General features: G+C 41.4%; 1 protein-coding gene across 12 annotated transcripts in view; it reads left to right on the top strand.

The window, feature by feature from the left end:
• The window catches only part of CB3H15orf41 (chromosome B3 C15orf41 homolog), a 296,333-nt gene that overhangs the window by 196,943 nt on the left and 76,625 nt on the right, over positions 1–22,765 (top strand). For 5 of the 12 annotated variants that reach the window (XM_045059575.1, XM_045059576.1, XR_006599343.1 and 2 more), the window contains exon 11: positions 15,955–16,120. The exons of 2 other annotated variants lie outside the window; for them this stretch is intronic. In XM_045059575.1, coding sequence (XP_044915510.1) covers positions 15,955–16,084 — 130 coding nt within the window. In that variant the 3' untranslated portion in view covers positions 16,085–16,120. Of the gene's footprint in view, positions 1–15,954; positions 18,280–22,765 lie in introns of those variants that run through there. 5 more of the 12 variants (XM_006932656.5, XM_023255525.2, XM_045059574.1 and 2 more) reach the window with 4 other exon arrangements.

Here is a 22,765-nt window from a genome sequence, read left to right as displayed (position 1 = left end):
CCTTTCCTGCTTTCTGACTCAGAGAAGCATCGAGCCTAGTTAAAAATGTAAGAGACGTCTGACTCTCGTTTACTCATGCTTCATTTTAAGCTTTCTCCCTGGGTCACATGGAGTAGAGTACTTCCTAGAGCTGTCTTGATGAGTACCTGAATGATCCAGTTTTCTTTGTGTTACTGGGTTTATTTCCAGACCTCTAGATATAAATCTATCCATTCGTGGGTTGGGGACGGGAGAACAAGGGTTGCAGAAGTTTCTTTATTCTTCTATTAGGTAGAATTTTTGTAATGGGACAATAATGAACACACACAAATTAAAGTGTTGTGAAGCTTTATTCTCAAATCTGTATTGACTCCAGGATACAAAGGCTATTCTGTCTGCTTCCTAGATAGACAGCTAAGACCTCGAAAGTTCAAACTGGGAGGTGCATGAAGATCACCTTGCAGCTTCTGCATTTTATAGAAGGACTTCTACATGAAGAGTCCTGTAGTAAAACATTTGTAGTGAAACTACACCTATAGGAGCTTAACTAGACTGTGATGGGAAGGGGGTTGGAATGATGTAATGTTTCTTACGTATTTCTTACGTATTTGAAAAAGTATGTAGGAGCGTCCCAAGCTTGTACCACAGTGTAGCATAGCTATTCACAGAGGGAGCACGGCATGGGACAGATCTGGGCTGGCATCTTGGCCACTTTGGCACTTTATCTCCTTGTGTGAGGAGGTAGTCCCCTCTCCACATCTTTAGTTTCTCGTTTGTAAAATGTCACTGTTAGTATTTCCTACATCATCAGTTAATTGCACATATTAAATGAAATGTGTATGAAGTGGTTAGTACAGCGTTTGGACACAAAGTATTCAAGTGTTAATACTCTTCATGGTCATTATTAACAGGTTAGCAGAGCCCTGTAATAGTTTTCTAACTATGAAAATAAAAGCACTAATGGTAGCTACACAAAGCTTTTGTTCTACGTGAGATAATGAAGGGGCACTGCGTGGCTCAATTGGTTAAGTGTCTGACTTCGGCTCAGGTCATGGTCTCACGGTTTGGTGGTTCAAGCCCCACGTCAGGCTCTGTCCTGATAGGTTGGAGCCTGGAGCCTGGTTTGGATTCTGTGTCTCCTCTCAGCTCCTACCCTGCTCATACTCTGTCTCTCAAAAATAAACATTAAAGTCTTTGTTGCTTGTTTTTTTTTTTTCTTTTTCTTTTTCTTTTTTTTTTTCTTTTTAATGAGCTAATGAAGGGGACTCCTGGATGGTTCAGTCAGTTGAGCATCCGACTTCGGCTCAGGTCATGATCTCGTGGTTCATGAGTTGAGCCCCACATCAGGCTCACTGCTCTCAGCATGTCAGGGAGAGCTGGCTTCAGATCCTCTGTCCCCCTCTCTCTCCGCCTCCCCTGCTTGTGCTCTCCCCAAAATAAAAAGTAAACAAGATAATGCAGACAAAGCTCAGAAGAGTAGCTGGCACATAGTGATGGTTAAGTAAGTGCTAGCTGCTGTTAGTCATACTTACCATCATAACCATAATCCTATCAGTGGTATTATTTTTACCTAAAGAAATAAGTCAAATGGTCTGTTTCTCTCACCAATTACAAAGATGGGGACTATGTCAGTCAAGTGGTCTTTGAACCTAGGTGACTTGAGTCAGAAATGGGGTTAACTACAGGGCATTATGTTCACTAGAATGCCTTACTCTCGTTGTATCTAGAGGGGGACCAAACAGAACAATTACTCACAAAGCCCAGACCTGGACAATGAGTCAAAACCCAAAGAATGAAAGATCAGGTATTTTTCCACTGTGTGAACCCTCAACACAGCCCACACCTCGCCTGGGAGGGCCTGCCAGCCCTCTCCAGCCCTGAGGTCTGTTTGCAGGTGACAGCTAGCTGAACTCCCCTGCTGTGTGTATGTCTGCTCGTGGCCATCCTGCCCACCTCACTGTCCTGTTGGTAACTGTCACCTGGAGCTGGCCCAGGATGCCTTTCTTCTCATCACTTGGAAACCTCCCTGGCTCAGAGCCTCATCTTATGGATCCATTAACTAAATAACACCTTTACATTAAAAATCGGGTAAGATCTTTACAGGCTTAGATTTAAATTTTTGTAACTGTAGAGTTGACCTTCAAAACTCATTTTCATAATAAAATGAGAATGTGTGCTATACTCTTCTCCTGAGCCCAACTTTCTATTTGTATTTTGCTGTTTCACTGTACGTGCCCCTTTGGTGCAGAGACAGTATAAATAAATGAAAAGCCACACGCCCACATAGAGCCATCAGACTCTGATTTTCTTAAACGAGCACTACTGAAAAGGGCATAAAGCTCATGTTGGAGAATTGATGTGTTGTTGGAGAGTAGAGCAGTGAGGAAGACACACAGGCTCCTGCTGAACTTGAGAAAGATACAGGCGCCGCTGGATGGTATTTGTGGTTCACTGAGTGCAAACCCATGTGTCATACACAAATACTGTTCACTTTAATAGTTGGATATCTCGTCACTCATCTTAAACACCTTAAGGTATTTGGAAAGGGAGGAAGAAGTAAAACAGATGAACCTGCTGAGATATGGCTGGGAACAGTAGCACTTGACTTTGAGTGACATTTTTACAACCTTATCTTCTAGATAAAAGCTACTGTAAACAAAAGCCTACCTAAATTGATTGTATTGAAAGGACTTGGGAGCCACCTGTGTGTACCAATTGGCTCCTGAATGGCCAATTCCTACCCATCTCCCTTCAGTACTGCAAACACCAGTAGTGTCCCTTCCAGGGAGCAGGAATCGTGTTTCCTGCCAGGTTTTAAACCACAGCATCCTCTCCCCCAGTAACAACCTGGAAGACAGACTCCTAATAGCAAAACCTCTGGGACTGGCTCTCCAGATTGGGCACTTTGGGCACAGTTTTAAGGTTCATCTTCTCACCTTTAAAAATGACTTTCTGGGGGTGCCTGGGTGGCTCAGTCGGTTAAGTGTCTGACTCTTGATGGTGACTCAGGTCATTCATGATCTCATAGTCCTGAGGTAGATCCCCACATTGGACTCCACATGTTGGGCATGGAGCCTGCTTAAGACTCCCTCCCTCTCAAAAAAAAAAACTTTGGGGTGCCTGGGTGGCTAAGTCAGTTAAGTGTCCGACTCTTGATTTTTGGCTCAGGTCATGATTTCATAGTTCATGGGTTGAGCCTCATGTTGGGCTCTGTGCTAACAGCATGGAACCTGCTTGGCGTTCTTTCATCCTCTCTCTCCGCCCCTCCCCTGCTCCCTCTGTCTTTCTCAAAAATATATAAAGCAAATATATTTGCTTCTCTGCATGGCCAAAAGTTAACATGCATTGGGGGTGGGGGGGTGGAATCTTTTTTGCTACCACTCACAGCTTCTGTGGCAGGAGCCCTGCAGGGGTATTCATTCATACGTTCATATATCTGCTCAGCCAGCATTTTTTGGCTGGCTCCTAAGGGCTGCTGAAATACAAGCTGCCTCCATGGAGCTTATATTCTGGAAGTGTTTGATAACCGCAAGGCCAGATGATCCGTGTTTTATTTTCTGAGTACTGTTCTATGGTTTTCTATTACCTGGCCATTTTTGCTAATAACCTAGATGGTTCCAACTCCTAATTTTACCCTCTTTCCAGAATTGGCTTTTGTGGATCTATAAAACTGGGAGGTTTGCTTTTGAGGACTATGTTGGTTAGCCAAAGAGATTTTTCTTATCGTGAAATATTTATTGTAAGAAAATTTTAACTACCCATTTAGAGCAAGTTGGGATTTGACATACCTAGAGCATTGTGTCACATTTGGTTAATGATAGATTTATAAGGCAACATGTATCAGCCTTAATCCTTTAGTTATTTGACTTTGCCAAGGATGAAAATTCCAATAATTTTTTATTTCAAGCAGACTTTTATATATCCAGAACCCATAAATCTCCCTGTGCCTTGAGATAAACATCTGACTGAACTCTGGGTTACCCGGTCATCTTTTGAGAACTGAGCCAAGGAAGAAGAGACCCCATTTTCCCTCTACCTAATAATAAAAGACTACATGACAATGCATATTTGGAGTAGGCAATATTTATGTAAGAAAACCTTCTTATATTTTATAACATTGCTAATTTCTACTATTCAGACAGCTAGAAAGGAAAAGTTAAGAAATAACCTCAAAATTTGCCAGAGCAAGTCTGGTAGGCTAACGGGTGAACCCCAAAAATGGACTATGGTGGTGCCAGCCAAGGCTTTACCAGTAAGGCAATCACTATCCATTATGGTCGTCATATCAATTATACATTCTCTGGCATCAAACACTAAATCAGCTGAAATGATGGGCTTGCCTTTGGCATGTTTCCCTGGGGAAATAACTGAGAGAACGTAATAACTCACACAACCAATTTTGTAAAGTACCCCAACTTTTGGAGGAAGGCTGGGGTATAAATTCTAGGTGGATAGATATAATTTGCACCCAAGGTCCCCCTGAAGTGTTCTCTTACTTGAAGTCAAAGTCCAAGTAGATTGGACCTTGGGTCCTTTGCGACTTTTAGGGTGTAGGCATTTGATCTCTCTTCGCGTTTGAAGATGCCTACTCCATATGTCCTCAATTGAAACAAAAACCAGAGCTATCAGAGTTAAGTTTTATCCTACAATTTCACAATGAAGTAATCTCGATATGTGTCTGACTCCATCGTCCCATTAAGTCTCTCTCTGGCCCCTCATCCCACTCTCCTTTCTCTCCTCAAAAGGTGAATCTATAATGGAGAAAACTAAAAGGGCCATTAGAGGAATAAATACAACTTAGCTGAGAACTCTCCTTGTCTGGGAAGACTTCTAGAATAACACATCATGGTAATTCTTTTGCTGTGGACCTTTTAGCATGTCTTGTATTCACTTGATAACTTCTGTTTTTTACTTAAAATGTGAATAGCTTTTGTTCCTACATTATTAAAACCTGAGCCAGGTACAGAGTTGCAGAATTGGTCATGACCTCGTAAACTGTCCTATTCTGCTATGAAGCCACAGACATAAGCTTGCATGCAGATCCGTGTGTGTGTGTGTGTGTGTGTGTGCATGTGCGCACATTTTTACTAGGTAAAATGTAGAGGAGCTGACCCACCACTGCCAGGTATAAGCATTTCTCCAAGAAGACATATTAAAGACAGCAGATTAAAAACAAAATAGCATCTGCTATTGTATTCTATTCCACTCATCTCTGCTTTACTCTTGTAAGAATTTACAATAGGCTGGAGAAACTGGAAGTGTGGCATCTAAGTGTATCCAACACAGGGCAAAGTGGAGTGGAAATTAAGCACTTTTCCAGGCAATTTAATGTCGACATGAAAATGCCAAGTTACATAAACATCAAGGAGAATTTCAGGTGCCTGTGGTTGTATATTTATATACATCTTAAATTTTCGTCAAAATAATGTATTTTGTTTATTTTCTATGTGGCATAAAGGCCTGAAGTGAATCAGTATTTATATTTTTGCCTTTCTATTTTCAAAATTGTAGTGAGTTGATGTTACAGAGATAAAGTTGCAATTGTAGTAACCAGGATCTAGGAATTGAATGAGAACATTCCTAACTAGGGTTCTCTTCCTTTGTTCATTTCATTTTACAAACACAGACCTTCCAGGCAAAAAAAAAAAAAAAAGTAAATGAAACAACCAAGTTAGATTTTTCATCTCTAGAAACTACAGAAAGAGTATTTGCATCGTATATTAAATTGACCATAGTGCCAGAACCTTAGGATACTATATTACATGATCACTAATCTATTATTATTGTACACATACTTACACATAGGCATAAATACATACTTTGCATATAAACATGTGCAAGCATATTTCACTTGGACTGAAAAGTTATTTACAACTCTGTCTGGAGATACATACAACAGTGATTAACAAGTGCATAACCAATCTACAACACGCAGATTAAAACTAAATAAACAGTGGAAGAGTTTATTTTAAAACAGTTACAAGATGTTTTATATTTCTCCGCTGTCCTGAGCTGCATGTTTGAGAATTCATCCTTCATAAAAACCACATGCAAGTCTTTTTGATGGTGAAACAATTGACTTCCAACAGCCGCATGCCTGCACACATCCTCAGAATATCTCCCAGAGCCCACACAGCAACTCAAAAGGAGAAAGAGAAAACTGTGTATACACATAGTATACATGTGTAATATATATGCATGCATGCTATATATGTATGCACACTATATATACACATTATGTGTGTGTGTGTATATATATAGTTTCACATATACTGTGCTGTTCTCCTTTTTGGAGAAGGGTTTTTTGTGAATTGAAGGAAAAGATTTGGGTGGGAAACAAAGATTTCAAGCAATAAAATTGTTTTGTTTTTATTATTGAAGACTCATGAACAAGAAACATGAGTAACTCAACAAATCATTCCATAGTCCTGTTATCTTTCAATTAAAACTTGTGTCAATCCAGATTTGTATTGTTAGAACCCTAGTGCATCAAGAATTCTTTTTTTGTTTGTTTTGTTTTAATGTTTATTTTTCAGAGAGAGAGACAGACAGACACAGGGTACGACCAGGGGGAGGGGCAGAGAGAGAGGGAGACATAGAATCCAAAGCAGGTTCCAGGCTCCGAGCTGTCAGCACAGAACCCGACGTGAGGTTCGAACTACTGACCGCGAGATTATGACCTAAGCTAAATAAAGTTGGACGCTTAACCAACTGAGCCACCCAGGCACCCCAAGAATCCTTTTTTATGTATTCATGGTGATTCAGCTCATTAAGAGGAGTATTAGATCAATCTCACGAGTTTGCCTTATTCTGTGTCCCAGGCAAATTTTGTGATCATATATGAATTCCACAACCCTTGCCTTGTACACTGTATTACCAAAAGACATAAAAAGCCTCTGATTCTTCAAAAAATATGTAGTGATTTTTCTCATAGAGCTGAAGACAAACACAGATGAGCCAAGTTAGTGCCACAATCATAAGCTACATGTCTCTACTAGAGGTATTTTAGAAGCAAAGATGGGCCTTTGGGGTTCACTGCATCAACCCTGCTTAGCAAGTCTGAACCTTCTTTTCTGGGAAGACAAATCTCCACCTGATATGCTCACTTAGACCCGTTGCTTCCCTCAGTTTTCCTCGTAACTTATTCCAGCTGTTTATTTCCATTTACATGAACAGGCTGCGGCAGTGTTCTGGATTTACTCCTCCTTGCTCATGTTTAGATTCTGCCCCATAACTTCTGAATCCCCTCACGGCAGGGAAACATTTCTCTTCTCCGAACTTTATGCAGCGATTTGGTAATTCCCGTTCCCCAGTTTACTTTTCTGATTGTCAGGTGCTTTAAATATGCTCCCTCAAAAGTAATCATTTTAATTTCTTCACCTGAATTATAAGTTGCTTTTCCATATACTTCCCAAACACGGTGACACTTAAATCGAAATGAGTAGCTGGATAAACTTCTTAGTGTGAAACTATTGACTTCACACTTGAAGAATTATTCCTTGTAGACAGGTGAATCTCAACTCATATACTGAGCTTTTGATTAGTCGCCTGCCTTCCAGGGCCCTGCTCGTCTCTTTTGCAGGTGTTGTAAATACTTCTCAAAGTTGAATGACTGTTGAAATTGGTGTATAAAGACAAGGGTAGTGGTTACAAGCACAAGCCTTACAGCCAGACTGCTGAAGTTCAAAACCTCCTTATTGTGCCTCTTAGTTTTCCTCTGTAGAATGGGGACAATCCTAGGTTGCTTGGGAATATCAAATTAATCTGTATGCATAAAAGGGCTTACCACACTGCCGGGTGCTTAACAAGTGCCGTAAATGTTTGTTACCTCTTTGGTGTGGGTTATTGGAATCAGATCGTTTTATATTTGTATTTTTTTAACATTTGGCTTTTAAGTAATTTATACACCCAGTGTGGGGCTCGAACTTAAAACCCTGACATCAAGTGTTGCATGCTCTACCTACTGAGCCAGACAGGAGCCCCTTTATATATGTATTTAGACAATACCTTTATAGACGTAATGTCTGGCCAAGGGCTCTCTCGAATCTGTAGAGACCTAGAAGCTACAAAGGCTTCAGGAAACCAACCAGGGAGTTACTTATTGGAACCAACTTAAGCAAAACGGTATCTAGGTATCTCTGAATTTCTGCATCTATCTTTGATTTCAGCACTGTCTGAAGAAGTGTAAGAGGTCTGACAATAGACACTTAATCTTCTTCCCTTTTCTCTACAAGTAAAGATACCATCCAAGAAATGCCTGCTTTATAAACAATAGTGTAAGGATATGGAAAGGAAAGGGGGTGTATTTTTTTTTTCATAGCTAAGAAAGAGTAAGCAAGTCCTTCCTGAATGTGGGCCCAAATCTTCTGTCCATACCTCTGAGTTTCTCACAGGGAAAACCGTGCAGTGAAAGACATGATTTGTAACTCATGTTCTGTCCAACATCTGTACTCTGCCATCCTAGGTGACTGAGAATAGCTAAATTCTTCAAGAAAACTAAGAATTTACTCAATGAACTACCATTTGTAAAACATTCTTGGTGGTAGTCTTTTAAAAATCTATTACAGATTGCCCTGCTCTTAATGTAACAAAACCTAACCGCTGATTTATCCTGGACTGTCCTCAGCACCCGTAATTGACAAAGTCTATTGACCCCAACACCAAACAGCATTAGATTGCCACAATTGGAGGTTTTTAAATGTCTCTTCTCTAGTTGTCAGCAGTCACTCACCTTGACTGGCAAGTACCCCAACTGTAACCAGCCTCTCACACCCTATCTCTGTCCCTCATGTTTGCAGCTTCAGAAGCCCAATAACCAACCAACACCAAAACCATGCGCTGGTGGGCGCCTGGTGGTTCAGTCCATTAAGCGCCCGACTCTTGATTTAGGGTCAGGTCATGATCTTGCAGTTGGTGAGATCGAGCTCCTCATTGGTCTCTGGGCTGACAGCATGGAGCCTGCTTAAGATTCTCTCTCACCCTCTCTCTCTTCCCCTCCCCAGCTCACACACATTTCTCTCTCTCTCTCTCTCTCTCTCTCTCTCTCTCTCTCTCTCTCTCTCTCTCTGTCTCTCTCTAACTCGAGGGGAAAAAAACACAGCACTGGAGAAAATGTCCAGAATTCTTCATTTTATATATGATTTCTATACATCCTTGGGTAACCCCAGTGTCCTAGATAAATAGCAGGCAGAGGTATTGGTATAGTCTAAGTTAGGAGCCAAGAAGTTCCATTAGTATAAAAGTGCAGATCTGCTTGATAAGTTACTAGCCTTGAAGTGCCTGCTGACAGCATGGAGTCTGCTTGAGATTCACTCTCTTCTTCTCTCTCTGCCCCTCCCCACCTTGTGCGTGCTCGCGCTCTCTCTCTCTCTCTCTCTCTCGCTCTCTCTCTCAAAATAAACATTTTAAAAAAACTGACCAGTCTTGATGAAGAGCTGCTACTTATAATCTCATTCAGTAATGCCTTCTGCTGTAGATTCTGGGTTAAAGTGTAACTAGTATAAAAAGCCACCAGGACTTTCCATACTGCATATGTGAAGAAGGATATTTGACTAGTCCGGTGTGTGTGTGTGTATTGCTGTATAGCAAACTACTTCCAAACTAAAGGAGTTAAAATAACATACATTTGTTAGCTCACTCTCCCTGTGATTGAAGAATATGGGCGTAGTTTAGCTGGGTTTTCTTCTACCCTGTCTCTCACAGGCTGTATTCAAGACATTGGCCCAGGGAGTGTGGTCTCAGCTGAAGTGGGCCTCTCCCAAATGACGGTTTGTTTCATCAAAGTATGCAAGTTGAGAAGGCAAGAGAGTGTGTTGTAGCAAAGATGGAAGTCAGTCTCTTGTAACCTAATCACAAGTGAATTCTTATCACTTTTGCTATATTGTTTTGTTAGAGGCAAATCCCTAGTTCCAGCCAACATTCAAGGGGGAGGGGATTACACAAGGGCATGATCTCCAGAGGCATGAATCATTGAGGTCACCTTAGATGTTGGTTGACCACACTACCTTTCTGCATCTCTTAGCTTCAGCTCAGAACTCCAGCACTACCCCTCCTGTGGGTCTTTTTTCATTCCTGTTGTTCCGACATTTGGTTTGATGCTTGTTTTGGGTGCCTCTCTTCCTACAGATAGAGACTGCCCTCTGTTGAGTGAGTTCTAAATGGGACCCGATGCAATACGTAAATGCCATTCCTTCTAGCTCACTTTTTCCTGTGAAGATGAACCTTATGTGCATGGACAGGTTACTTATAAACATCTTTGTATTTTCAGACATCTTTAACATGCTTAGTATTTTTAGATATCTTTAATGTGCCTTAGAATTACCCATTTAATAGACTCCCCTTTTATATGCTTTTTACCTGTATGTAACATATCCACCTATAGAAATTATAACGAATTAAAACAGTGTCCCCCAATCTTGCCAAATTTGAAAATACTTAAAACGGTTATTTCTATCCTTCACGTGATTATAGCTGTGCTTCTAGATTCCATCTACTTAGACAATACATAATGACTGAAAGCTGTGAACTCTATTTTTTGTGCATTTTTTAAAATTGTTGGTTGCAAATATAAATTGTCGAGTTAGCTAACATACAGTGTCTACAGTGTGTTCTTGTCTTTGGGCGTAGATTCCCATGATTCATAGCTTACATACAACTTCCAGTGTTCATCCCAACAAGTGCCCTCCTCAATGCCTGTCACCAATATTGCCCTCCCCCCTCGGCCTCCCCCCATCAACCCTCAGTTTGTTCTCTGTATTTAAGAATCTCGTATGGTTTGCCTCCCTCTCTGTTTGAAACTGTATTTTTCCACTTCCCTTTCCCCATGGTCTTCTGTTGACTTTCTCAAGTTCTACATATGAATGAAATATCTTACGTGCATTTAAAAAATAAGACCTGTTCATTTTTTCTGTCTGAGGATAGTGCTTGAGACGCATAACAGGTCTATTACAATCTCCAGAGTTTCTGGCCCAAGTTGGAGAACCTCTGAGTGACTTCTCTGGGCTGAGGTCAAGAACTCAAATGTCCATGGGGACAAGCGGACAACAAAATGAGCAGAGTAGGCAGGACATAAGAAATGGGCTTCTTCCGTTCCTTAAAAAAAATTTTTTTTGTTAGAGAAGGGGACTGTGAGTCAGGGAGGGGCAGAGAGAGAGAGAGACACAGAATCTGAAGCAGGCTCCACCCTCCGCGCTGTCAGCACAGAGCCTCATGTGGGGTTTGAACTCATGAACACCGAGGTCATGACCTGAGCTGAAGTTGGACACTCAACCAACGGAGCCACCCAGATGCCCCCTTCCAATTCTTTCTTGAAACATGAGGTTACTTTTGCTTTCCCAAATTTGATAGGAGTATGGAAAAATGTATCTCTACAATTAAAGTCTACAGAACAAGCACGATGATAAATGGCACCTGATGTGGAGCCTTAACATCAGGGACTAACAGAGAATGGGGAGGACTGCAGCAAACCTGAAACAGGTCTTGTCAAAAGGGGGCAACTGTTACTTAGCTCCAGCTGATTGTTGCCAGATCAACTAATTTCCCAAAAGATGCTGATTATTCAGGATTTTGTATTAAAAAAACTCATGTGTTCTATTTATTTTTTTCAATAGATAGAAGTTCAGCTTCAATTTAGTAGATCCAGTCACAGAACTGTCACCCATTTGTAAGGCAGCTCACTCCGTGTTGTCAAAAGCTACATCTGTAGGAAACTTTTTATTCAGGTTGAATCAATATACAATTCTTGGTAAATTTCAGACCTTGGCCCTAAGTCTCTGCTCAAGAGCTACAGCGTGAATCTCATCACTTCTTCCCAGGAGTGCTCTAAAAATCAGAGGCTAGTGAATGAGCATGTTATCTCACCCTACATGCTTATTTCTACATCACAAATACTCGGTTATTCTAACAGTTCCTCAGGTATCATAGAGTTTTCCTCTGGAGCAATTCCAGACCGGAGATACTCCTCTTAAAACATGACACCCACCCTGCAAAACGCTCTAGGCATGGTCTCACCAGTACAAAGGGCATTTCCTCTGTTTTTCTGGTTAAAGTCTATCATACAGGGTGACATCCAGTTAGATCACTACCTCATAGTGAGATAGTCACAGATGGGGCAACCAGACTGCCTTGGGCTCCAAAACAGGTTCCCCCACTTTTTAGCTAGGAGACCTTCGGCAAACTAGCTAATTTCTCAGTGCCTCAGTTTCTCCATTTGCAGAATGGGGACATTAAGTGCACCTGCCTCATCAAGTTGCCCTGAGAATTAAATGGGTAGATCTGTGGAAAGCGCTTAGAATAGCACATAGCAAGTGCTCTGAAAGTGATGATAATTAAGGTTGTTACTGTTACTATCATCCCCATGATCCCAAAATAGACCATCTATGTGCTCATCTTGGTTACTAATAAAAACACCAAGCCATGGTAGCAGCTGAGTCCTGCCAGCATGTCTCTCTGGAAACTGCCATTGGTTGGGCGACTGGCACAAAGCTATCTGATCCTATTATGAACTTGGTGTTCTCCACCTTGTCCTTGAGCAGGATTGTCAGGCACCAGGGAACCGTGCTAGGCCTGGAGAACACACGGATAAAGAAAATAGGGTCTTTTTCCCTCAGCAGGGTCACCATATAGCAGAGACAAGTGGCGAAATAGATAATGCCTGGGAGACACCTATGCACAAAAACCACCAAAGGGTCCCCAGCTTTCACTCCACAGTCTCTTGTTGAATTTCTCTAAATACTCTACAATGAAAGGGAACCAGAGAAATGCATTTCAAATGGATTTGTAAGGTTGTTACTTACGAGGAACTTCATCTTTCGTACGTACTCTCGAGGTCTGTCCTGGGACTTTGACCTCCCATTTGTGTCAGGAGGTATTTGTTGTTTTTGCGAGTGTGGCGGTATTTTACTTGCAAACAAAATTACTTGTGTAAAAGTCACTTGAGTTCTCCATCTCTGCTCCACGAGAGTTTTTAAAATCCATTTGGATGGAGTCTTTGATCTTGTTACTGGACCATGAGTATAGTAAACTGAAAATTAGAGTCCACCTTGAAATGTGTTTATGGAGTCAACTCAGATACCCATATACACCCCATTCCAGAGTGTCTCCTCCGGCTGGTGGGGAGGGCTGCCATCGCAGTAGTAGACCAGCCCTCTGCTGTGCACATTCCCTCAGACCCAGAGACTGTTTTCTTTTAAATGCCATTAACAGTCTCTTTGATTTTTATTGGTCACAAAGGTTATGTTTGCCTTTGCAGTGATCTCATTCTTGTCTAGTAGTGCCACAATAAATGGGAACAGGCATCAAAGAGATGAAATCATTCAACCCACGAGCATGTACTTGACCTACATAAAAAATGTCCTAGGTCCTGTTTTCTCCCCGGTTTACACCTTGGATTGGAAATGCTAGACTTGGATTGCTTGGTTTTTCAAATTATCGACCAAAATGTTCCCTTCTGTTGGTTCAGATAACCAAGGAAGATTGACTCTATAAAGTTGCTTAATGTGTTCAGCCTCTTCATAAACAGATAGGTTGCTAGAAGGTGATCTTGCCAGCATTTGATAATCTCTGGATCCTGAATTAATGGAGAAAGAAATACACTAAAGTAGGTATCGGGAACAAGGCCAAATCGTGCTCTGCCATTCAGTGTTCAAATTTGTCACCCAATAAGTTCCTATTTTTTCATTCAAAGAACACCTAACTGGACAGCCTTTACCTGCCACTTGCCACTTACAAAGAGAAGTTGTGTTGCTTTGTTTTTAATTAAGCAACATTATCAGAACTTTTGAGCCACATGAGAGGGCTAATAGTGCCTAAGTTAACATAATTCCATCCAAAAGCTACGAAACAAAGCCAGCAGACTCCTCTGAAGTGTCACTACTCACATATTCTGAAAGGAATTTCTAGATCAGTGATACTACCTTCAGGGAGTCCTAGTAGTGAACCACTACAGTGAAATGTTGAGATTCACAGTCTTGGAAAGCCCTTTCCAGTTGCAGATTTCCTCTGTTGCCTCAAAAGAGAAACAAGTCCATTTTCTTGGGCATTGAGGTGTTCCCCAGCCTGGCTTTTCTGCCCGGAAAATGCCATTTTCGTAAAGAGCTGTCATGCTTCGTGTCCTTTGGCGTATGATTTAGCTGTGCAGGGAAAGCGTAGGCTGCTCTTGCTCCCTCAGTGCTTGGTGGTAGGTGTTTTTGTTTTATTAAATCTTTAAAACACTGAGCTTGTTGTTTATGACCTCCATATATTCTTTTGTTCTTTTCCATGACTGGTTAGATCACATTTTTTTTTTTTTTTCTCCCTTTGTAAAAATATTCGTGCCTTTCTAAAGAACATCATGGTCTCCTGAATGGCTGCATAAGACAGCGGAGGAATGTGTTGAGCTCAGTGTTAGGTCTGTAGAGCCCTGTGACCCAGGGCTGCTTCACTGATGGGAAATTTCGAGGCATCGCAGACACAAGATTGTAGATCTTCCCGCCCTTGCCAGGCTTGTTGTGACAAATCCGAGATCTTTGGATAGTAACCAGAGCTTTTTGTAAGCTAGAGATACCAAATGGTATATGTTCCAGTTGCAAACACTTGTTACTACAAGTTGCTAAGAAACCCCCAGTTAACTGGAAGTAAGGTCTCCCCAGGCTTCTCTGAAGCCAGCCCCCAATGGCAGGTAAATACCATCGAGTCTAGTGCTCCAAGGCCGCCCCACTGTACACAGCTCCTATGTCCCCTGGAGCCGCTCATCAGTGGATGAGTTGCCATTCTGCCCAAAAGGTTCAATTAATCTTGCATACAACTTGGCTACCGTTCTGTGACACCCAACTGAACTTGTTCCTGTGCATATAGTATCTTGCAGCCCATCTTGGACTATTAGTTTTGGCAAGTACACTACAGCATATAATAAATCATGGAAGGAAAAAAGCTTTTTGGCCTAACGTGGCTCAGCCTGCTGTAATGTCAGAATACAGAAAGCAGTTCTGTTTTTAGACATCCTTTTACTAACCCAACATTCATAATTTATGATTTCACTGTAAAATTCCTGCAACATGACACCAAAAGTAGTGCTGCCCTTTAATTAAGTACTCTCGGTAGAAAAAAAAAGGTGAAACTGATGGGCAAAACATGTCTGTGTGCACAGTGATTGATCGTGATTACATCTTTATGAACCCAGCCTAAAGGTCTCAACTTCCTGATGGGTAAAGTCTTCTACAGGGTTACTTCCTGAGTCTGCAACTAACAAAAATTGGAGATAATTTGGAGGCACAACTTAGAAAGATTGAGGATTTAAGCCAGCATCTGTCTATACTTCATGGTCTACATGACATCCATCATCTTCATGATAAGAACCTATGACCAAATTTCATGCCGTGCTCATATTTAGAGACTGTACACAGACACGAAGGGTCGGGGATAAGGTCTCTCTGAGGGATCCCGGTGGTCATCTGGATTTTTGTTTGCTTTTTGAGGAGTTGAGAGAGGAGATGACCAAAGGGACCTCTGGCCCCATTGGTATGTGCATACAGCATTCTAGCCAGAAGAGGACCTTGACCTATTCTACTTTTACATTATTCCTTTTGTTTTCCCCTTGGTTGAAAATAGGTTAGGAGATAAGGTAACATTAGGAGATAGAATCCCAAGTGTGGTGCTCCCCAACAGTAACTCGTCGCAGTTAAGAGTCTAGTTTTATCCTTCCTCAGTTACTCACGTCAACCCAAGTTGAGAACACCTTACTGAAAAGTGATGAGGGTCGCGCATGTATATGCAATACTTCAGGTTCCTTGAAAGGTAATAACTCTGAGATTGTAGTAGTACTTGTATTAAAGTAAGCCCGCTGCTTGCTAGAAGTTCCACCCTCAGCCACAATTACAGCAACCAAAACAAAAACTTGGTGAAATGATGACCTTAATCATCATCGCAATGCTTCAGAAATGACCATTCTCGAGAATTCTGTTGATCCAACACACATGTTATTTTCTCATGTTTTTGCAGATTTGGGCCGGGCTTAGTCATCTATTGGTACGGCTTTATCCAGGAACTGGACTGTAACCGGGAAAGGGGCATCCTGCTCAAAGCCTGTTTCCCCACGGACATTGTCACCTTATGCCATAGCCTAGCTTGACCCCGATGGTCCTGGAAGAGAAGCCGGGAGGAAAAGGTGAATCCGGAAGCAATTTTACTTTCCTGCAATGTAAACTCCTGGCACCATCTGCCCTGAACTTGAGCTGAACTCGGGCTGCCCGTGGCCACGCCACTACCTCTTTAGACAAACATATCAAGAGTTTCTGTTTTCCTTCATCCCTTGCTGATGTGAACAGCCAAGAACTACAGACACAACCCACTCATTATCAGCATTTCTGTCTCTGTCAAACAGTTAGTTTATAGATAGTCATAATCTTTCTTCCTTCCGGATGGTTTCTGCTCATACTGAACAAAAGAAGAAATGTGGAGACTTGAAAGGTGTGATTTTTCAATTCTCCTCCCAGTTCCCGAACCACCCCCTTATTTTTTTTCTAAGCCTCTATTCATTCTTTCTCCCCCCCCCCCCCCCCCCCCCGATGTCTTCACATACTCTCACAGGTCCCCAGTGTTAAATTACCATCATGGAATAATCTAGCACAATCATAGCAGATTGGAAGACATGGAGGCTGAAACTAGATTTCTGCTCTCACCTGCCAGGCTCTAGTAGACCTCGATGGTAGCCTCTGCTTGTTTTGTCCAGTCTTTACGGTTTCCTGACTTCCCTGGCATTGAGCCACGCTGAAAAAATAGACTCGATGAGAATTTCCTCTTTTTATGATACTTATTTGAACACCAAAGATTTTCCATTTATCTCATGTAGAAGTATTGGTTACATTGTGTCTGGAAACCACACTCCTTTGGACTGGGGGCAAAAGGGAGACCATTGAAGCATGGTGCCAGCCTGGGCAAAAGTTTATTTTGAGACACGGCTGCTTGTCAGTATGAATGGTAGTCAGTATTTTTATGCGTACAACTTTTTAAAAGCACATTCTGTGCACGGCTTTGTATCTGCATTTTATATGACATAATAATTACATAACAATCAGATAATTTAGGCATTAGAAATGTTCAGCTTTGAACGAATTAAGTGTACCAGAAATAAGCCTAGAGAGTTTTCCAAATAAGCAAAATAAAAGGGATTTTGTATTTGTTTGCTTTTATCTACTCAGTTTTTACACGGCTAACCAAGTTTCGATTTAAAGCAAAACATCAATAAATTCATTATAAACCTATCTTTTGGGAGGTTAAAAGCTTATCTATACCTGAAAATGTACTTATAAAAGACTTGCCCCCATGTTGAAAATCTATTATATCTTTTATAATGAACAGATGAAATTGGGAAATACTAACAAAAATAGAACTTCTGCAACCACCTCTAAGTTATATACATGGCTTGCTTCTTTGAAAAGACAAAATCCACCATTTGCGCCCTGTTAATTTTGTACCTAAGGAGGTTTGCAAATAAGTCTGCCAGCTGCCTTTCCTTTTGAAAGACACAAACACGTCCGGCCCAGACGTGTGGATTTTAACTCTGTAGTGGGTTGCATTCCACAAAAGAGGAGGAGGAAAATGAAATGGGAAGGAGGTCTCTGTGGCAGACTTGTGTGTCAGCGTACAATTCTCACGCAGGTTTTGGGAGTGAAATAGAATCATCTGAAACTACTGTTGTCTTTGCACACGCGTGCACACACATGCACACACTTTAACACTGTTGTTGAGAAACAGTTTTCGTGGCATGCTCTAAACTGCTTTTTTCTTCTTTAGGAACGAATTACATTTCATCTGCACAGATGTTGAAAAGCCTGTTAAACCCTTGTCAAGGATTTGTTGGCTTTGCATTAAACAAATTTATGATGAGGGCGCACAAATAAATTTAAAAAAATAGAAGAGGTGCTTGCATTTCGTATTCCTGCTTATACCTGGTGCCCTGACATAATGTGTTAGAAGAAGGTACTGGTATTCTCTGGCTACGGCACCACCTCCTGTTGATGAACAAGGTCTTAAAATGTGGCCCTTCAACATGGGAACAAGACCAGTAAGCCATACATAGGATGATAAAGTTCTCAAGTTTCAAAACTAAGTTTTTTCCCACCTGAAACGAATGTGATTATTCTGTCTACCACTCTTCAGCTGGAAGGGTATAGGGAGACAAGAGTAGTGTTCCCAAATTGGAAACTCCAAGCCTCCTTGTTCTTTTTCCTTTTATGGTAGAAATCTTTATCTGTGTTAAACCGGTGTGTGTTGTTTACTTGTTTGTTTTTTTAGTTAAGACAATAAAAACGGCCCTGGAAAGTAGACAGGATGCTTTTTGTTGTCGTCGTCATTAGAACATTAACATTAAAGCCAAATCTTGTTTTATGGAGCATTCTGCAAACTGCAGTAATGAATTATGCCAACGCAGAAAAAAGCAGGAGTGTGCGGACAATGTAAAACGAAACGATGTTCTCTCCGGTGGTTAGAGACTTGCCTGCCAGGCGTCTGCTGTCACAAAGACCCCATGTGAAGTGTGGCAAGGGATCCGCTCAGTGCAAAGCTGATCTAGCACGGATAACTTAAGGTGACTTCATAGGCTCCTTTCTACCCTTACCCCCCCCCCCCAAAAAGTGAGATTTTTTTTCTTTCATCTGCCTTCTAGTGAGGTGTATGTCAACTCTTCTCAACACACCTAAAGGGAAAAGCTTCGGGGTCCAAAGCAGAAAGCTGGATCTCCAGGGGAAACAATTTTCTTTTAACCACAGGTGGATGTACCTGATCATTATCAGCAGGGCTTGGTTCCATCCTGGAAAAGATGACAAATGGTTGGTCTTTGGGGGGTGCATTAACTCAGGCCGGGAGGGGATTGCTTAGAGCCCTGGATGAGGTTGTTCACTTAAATGGTCCCTGTGGGCCACGCTAATTAGCACACAGCACCCAAGTGTACGGTTCATCCACTCGCCTCTCACTGAGAGCTCCATGTGCTGTTGCTTGGCCCCTGTGGAACCGAGATACCTTAGGTGTCTGCTCTTTTTAACATGCAACGCACTACAGACCTAGTGTTTCAACTGATTTAAATGCTTAGTGTCTTCATAGGCTGCTTCTCTTCACCCACCTCCTCCCTCTCCTTTTTCCCCTTCACTAACCTTTGCCAAGTTCCTTCCATGTGGACATGTGTTCTGTGCTTTCTCACTACATTTTCTCACCCTTTTTTTCTCTCCGGAAAACCATCCCCAGACCAAAATGCATTTCATCTAACTCCTGATGCAGAGGTCTTCGGGGTGGGGGTTAGCAGGTAGCTGGTACACCTTTGAAGACTCCTAAAACTTCTCAGACAAGATTTTACAGGGTCAAACAGGATGTGAGATTTAGGCTGTCAGGACATGTGGCAAACGGAGCCGAAAGAACCTGTGAGGTTTACAGCTACTTTCAGCCTGAGTGGTGGTAATGGTATTCTGTCTGTGGATGAAACTTAAAGAAATGGGAAAATACCTGTATGATTTCACTAGAGAAACGCTCCTAGCTTGTTCATCTTTGGGAGTGGCAGGGATAGGAGGAGAAAATCCCACAATTGGGACATTGTTTTCCGCACCCCCCCAACTAAGTTTTTATTTTTGTTATTTTGAGAGAGAGATAGCAAGCAAGGGAAGGGCAGAGAGAGGGGGAGACAAAATCCCAAGCAGGCTCTGCACTGTCCGTGCAGAGCCTGTGTGGGGCTCAAACCCACAAACCGTGAGATCTTGACATGAGCCCAAATCAGGAGTCAGGCGCTTAACTGACTGAGCCATCCAGGTGCCCCGGGACATTCTTGATGAGGGTAAAGGAGCAAAGTTAGCTTAACGAGAGAGGAAACCAAAAGGCAAACAATGACGAGTCTGCCTGCAATGTCTCCATTTATAGCGAAGCACTTCTCCGAATGTGTAAGGTCACTCTTAGGTAAAGGAAGGGTGACAATGACAAAGTTTGGACCCTCTGATTGTATTGCCCCAAACGAACCTTCCCATATAAGGTAAACAGGATCTTTTATTAAGAACATGCCTGGATTCCAAAGATTAAATAAGGAAGATGGAATTATGAAATAATAACCAGAACAGCTTGGGTTCCCCTTGTGGTTTTCACTTTCCTGCTATTGTTTTGAATATGGCTGTGAGACAAAGAGCTGCTTAGGTCAAGCACAATAAATTATAGTTTTCATACAATAGTAATCCACTAAAATGATTTCAAAGCTTGATCAAAGTACTTCAAAAAGACTTTTAAAACTTTTCCACAATACAGCGGGAGGGGAAATGCTCATTTGATGCCTTAATTCATTTCAGTGAGTACAGCATAGAGCTTGGCATCATACCTACTTGTTAAAAATCGATCTCATTAGTTAAATAAATCCAACTTGATCTTACTGTTTTGTGTGTAAATAAAGGAGATTGAAGTTTTCATCTGGTTAACTGGAACAACTAAACATTTGGAGTCACTTGTAAGGAAAAGATACAGTACCATTTTAAAATACCCATCATGTGATATTGTGATAATGAAGGTATTAAGACTAACTCCCTGTGCTTGGAATCAAGTGTCTATCTATGGATTTATTTTGCATCTTACTCATGGCAACCGATGGGTTTTGTCTTTCATTCCTTTTCCCTCATCACTTGGATTTATCTAGAGCTGTCTCAGTTCAAAGGCAAGGATGATGGGAGGTACCCTAGTGATAGCAAACCTAAGCAAATTCGAGGCTCAACCATATATAAAACAGTGTGGGCCTGCAACAATGTCAGCCTCAGCCAAAGACCCATGGTGCTACGCCAACATAATTTTTATTTTTTAAAAGGAAGGTCATTGTGAGATGCCGACATGAAATATAACCAAGTCAATTAAGTAATAACCATTGAAGTTCAGAGTTTAATTGAGGGCTGAACATGAAGCCAATGACCATTAACCCAAAGCGGTCATGAATTCCCCTGAAAACTGCCTTGGTTAAAGGTATTTCCAGAATAAGTAGCACTTTTTTCTTTAAAAAAAAAAATAATCCTTTGTCATTTTTATGTTCATTCAACAGATACATTCAGAAAGAACTATTTAGTGTGTTTCTAGTAGACTTTATGTATTTTTAGGTTTTAATGGAAATTTCTCGTATACAGCAAATCAAAATTTACACAATCCAAACCACCTCTACAGGAAGCCACAGTTTTGTAGGTAAACTGAGAGATGAAGGCACCTTTTGTCTCAATTGTTGACTTACTTCTTCCTGTAGTTACTTAATGGTGAGATTTCCAAATAGACTCTAAGCTCCATAGAGTAGAAACTGTATCTGTCTTGTTTTTGCACTAGTCCCCAGCAGCTAACAGAGTTCCTGGCGCAGAGAGGTGCTCAATATATATAGAATGAACAAATGAATGACTACACGTACACTAAGTATGTTCTCATTCACTTGAGTTGACAAAATGGAAGCTTTTAACTGTCGTCTTCAGCTGAAAACTGTTGACTGGAATCAGAGAAAAGCATCATATATGTAAGTGTTAAAGTATTAATTACTGGGGCGCCGAGGTGGCTCAGTCGGTTGAGCATCAGACTTTGGCTCAGGCCGTGATCTTGGGTTTCGTGTGTTCAAACACCGCATCAGGCTGTCTGCTGTCAACACAGAGCCCACTTGAGATCCTCTGTCCCCCTGTCGCTCTGCCCATACCCTGCTCATGCTCGCACACGCGCTCTCTCTCTGTCAAAAATAAACATTAAAAAAATTAATTGGAAAAATTTTAAGTATGAATAAAGTATTAATTTGGAAACTCCCATCAACCAGAGTATTCTAGAATGCATACTAGTTTTAAGGGGAGTTCATGTGATTTCATTGTGTTTACTTTCAAGTTGGCCTTAGTGTGGTGCTTTTCCAATATATTGCTAAAGAAACTAGAACACTTACAATTCTGTTTCTCTTTTTAAAAAATTAGGCTTAAGGCATTTTTATCTTTACATTTCTATTCAAGATTTAAGAAACAGTTTCTTTGGGGGTGCCTGGGTGGCTCAGTTGGTTAAGCATCCAACTTCAGCTCAGGTCATGATCTCGCGTTCTGTGGGTTTGAGCCCTGCATCTGGCTCTGTGCTGACAACTCAGCCTGGAGCCTGCTTCGGATTCTGTGTCTCCACCTCTCTCTGTCTCCCTCCCTCTGTCTCTCTTTCTCTCTCTCCTTCTCTCTCCTTCTCTTTCTCTCTCTTTGCCCCTCCTACTCTTGCTCTCTCTCTCTCTCAAAAATAAACATTGAAAAAATTTAATTAAAAAAAACAGTTTCCGCTGAAATCAAGTCAAAGTGCCAATGTGTTTCCAACACAAATTTTTGGATATTCAGTGGAATTCTTAGATTAACTGCAAATGGTACTTCTAACTGCTCACTTTTATAATACTGAGTTCATGGGCAAAGTGCTTCCAGGCCACAGGAGTGGCTGACTGGATCAGGAAAGAAGGGTTCTTTGGTCATTTGCCAACAGGATCTGACTTGGAAGAGACACTGTCCGTGAACTGCTCAGTGGGCATTGCTCTTAGTCATTAAGTCAGAGTATATTATCATTTGAAAGCCATAGGCATTTGACACATTTCCTCATATTTTGGAAACTTACAATACCAAAGGAATTGGAACTTCACATTTCTTTGCCAGTTTCCCAGGACTTAATGTGTTAGGGCCAAAAACTGGTGCACGGTTCCTTCCATGAGTATCTGGAGAGAACAGACACCCAGTTACCTCTGTGATATTCCTCTGTTTCTATGTGATAACTGTCATCTATTTCTAGCATTTAGGCTATTCAAAACACAAATATTTATTGA

This window comes from Felis catus, chromosome B3, assembly GCF_018350175.1.
Source record: "Felis catus isolate Fca126 chromosome B3, F.catus_Fca126_mat1.0, whole genome shotgun sequence".
NCBI lineage: Eukaryota > Metazoa > Chordata > Mammalia > Carnivora > Felidae > Felis > Felis catus.
Note: the sequence above shows the minus strand (reverse complement) of the source record. Positions and strands in the feature narration are given on the sequence as shown.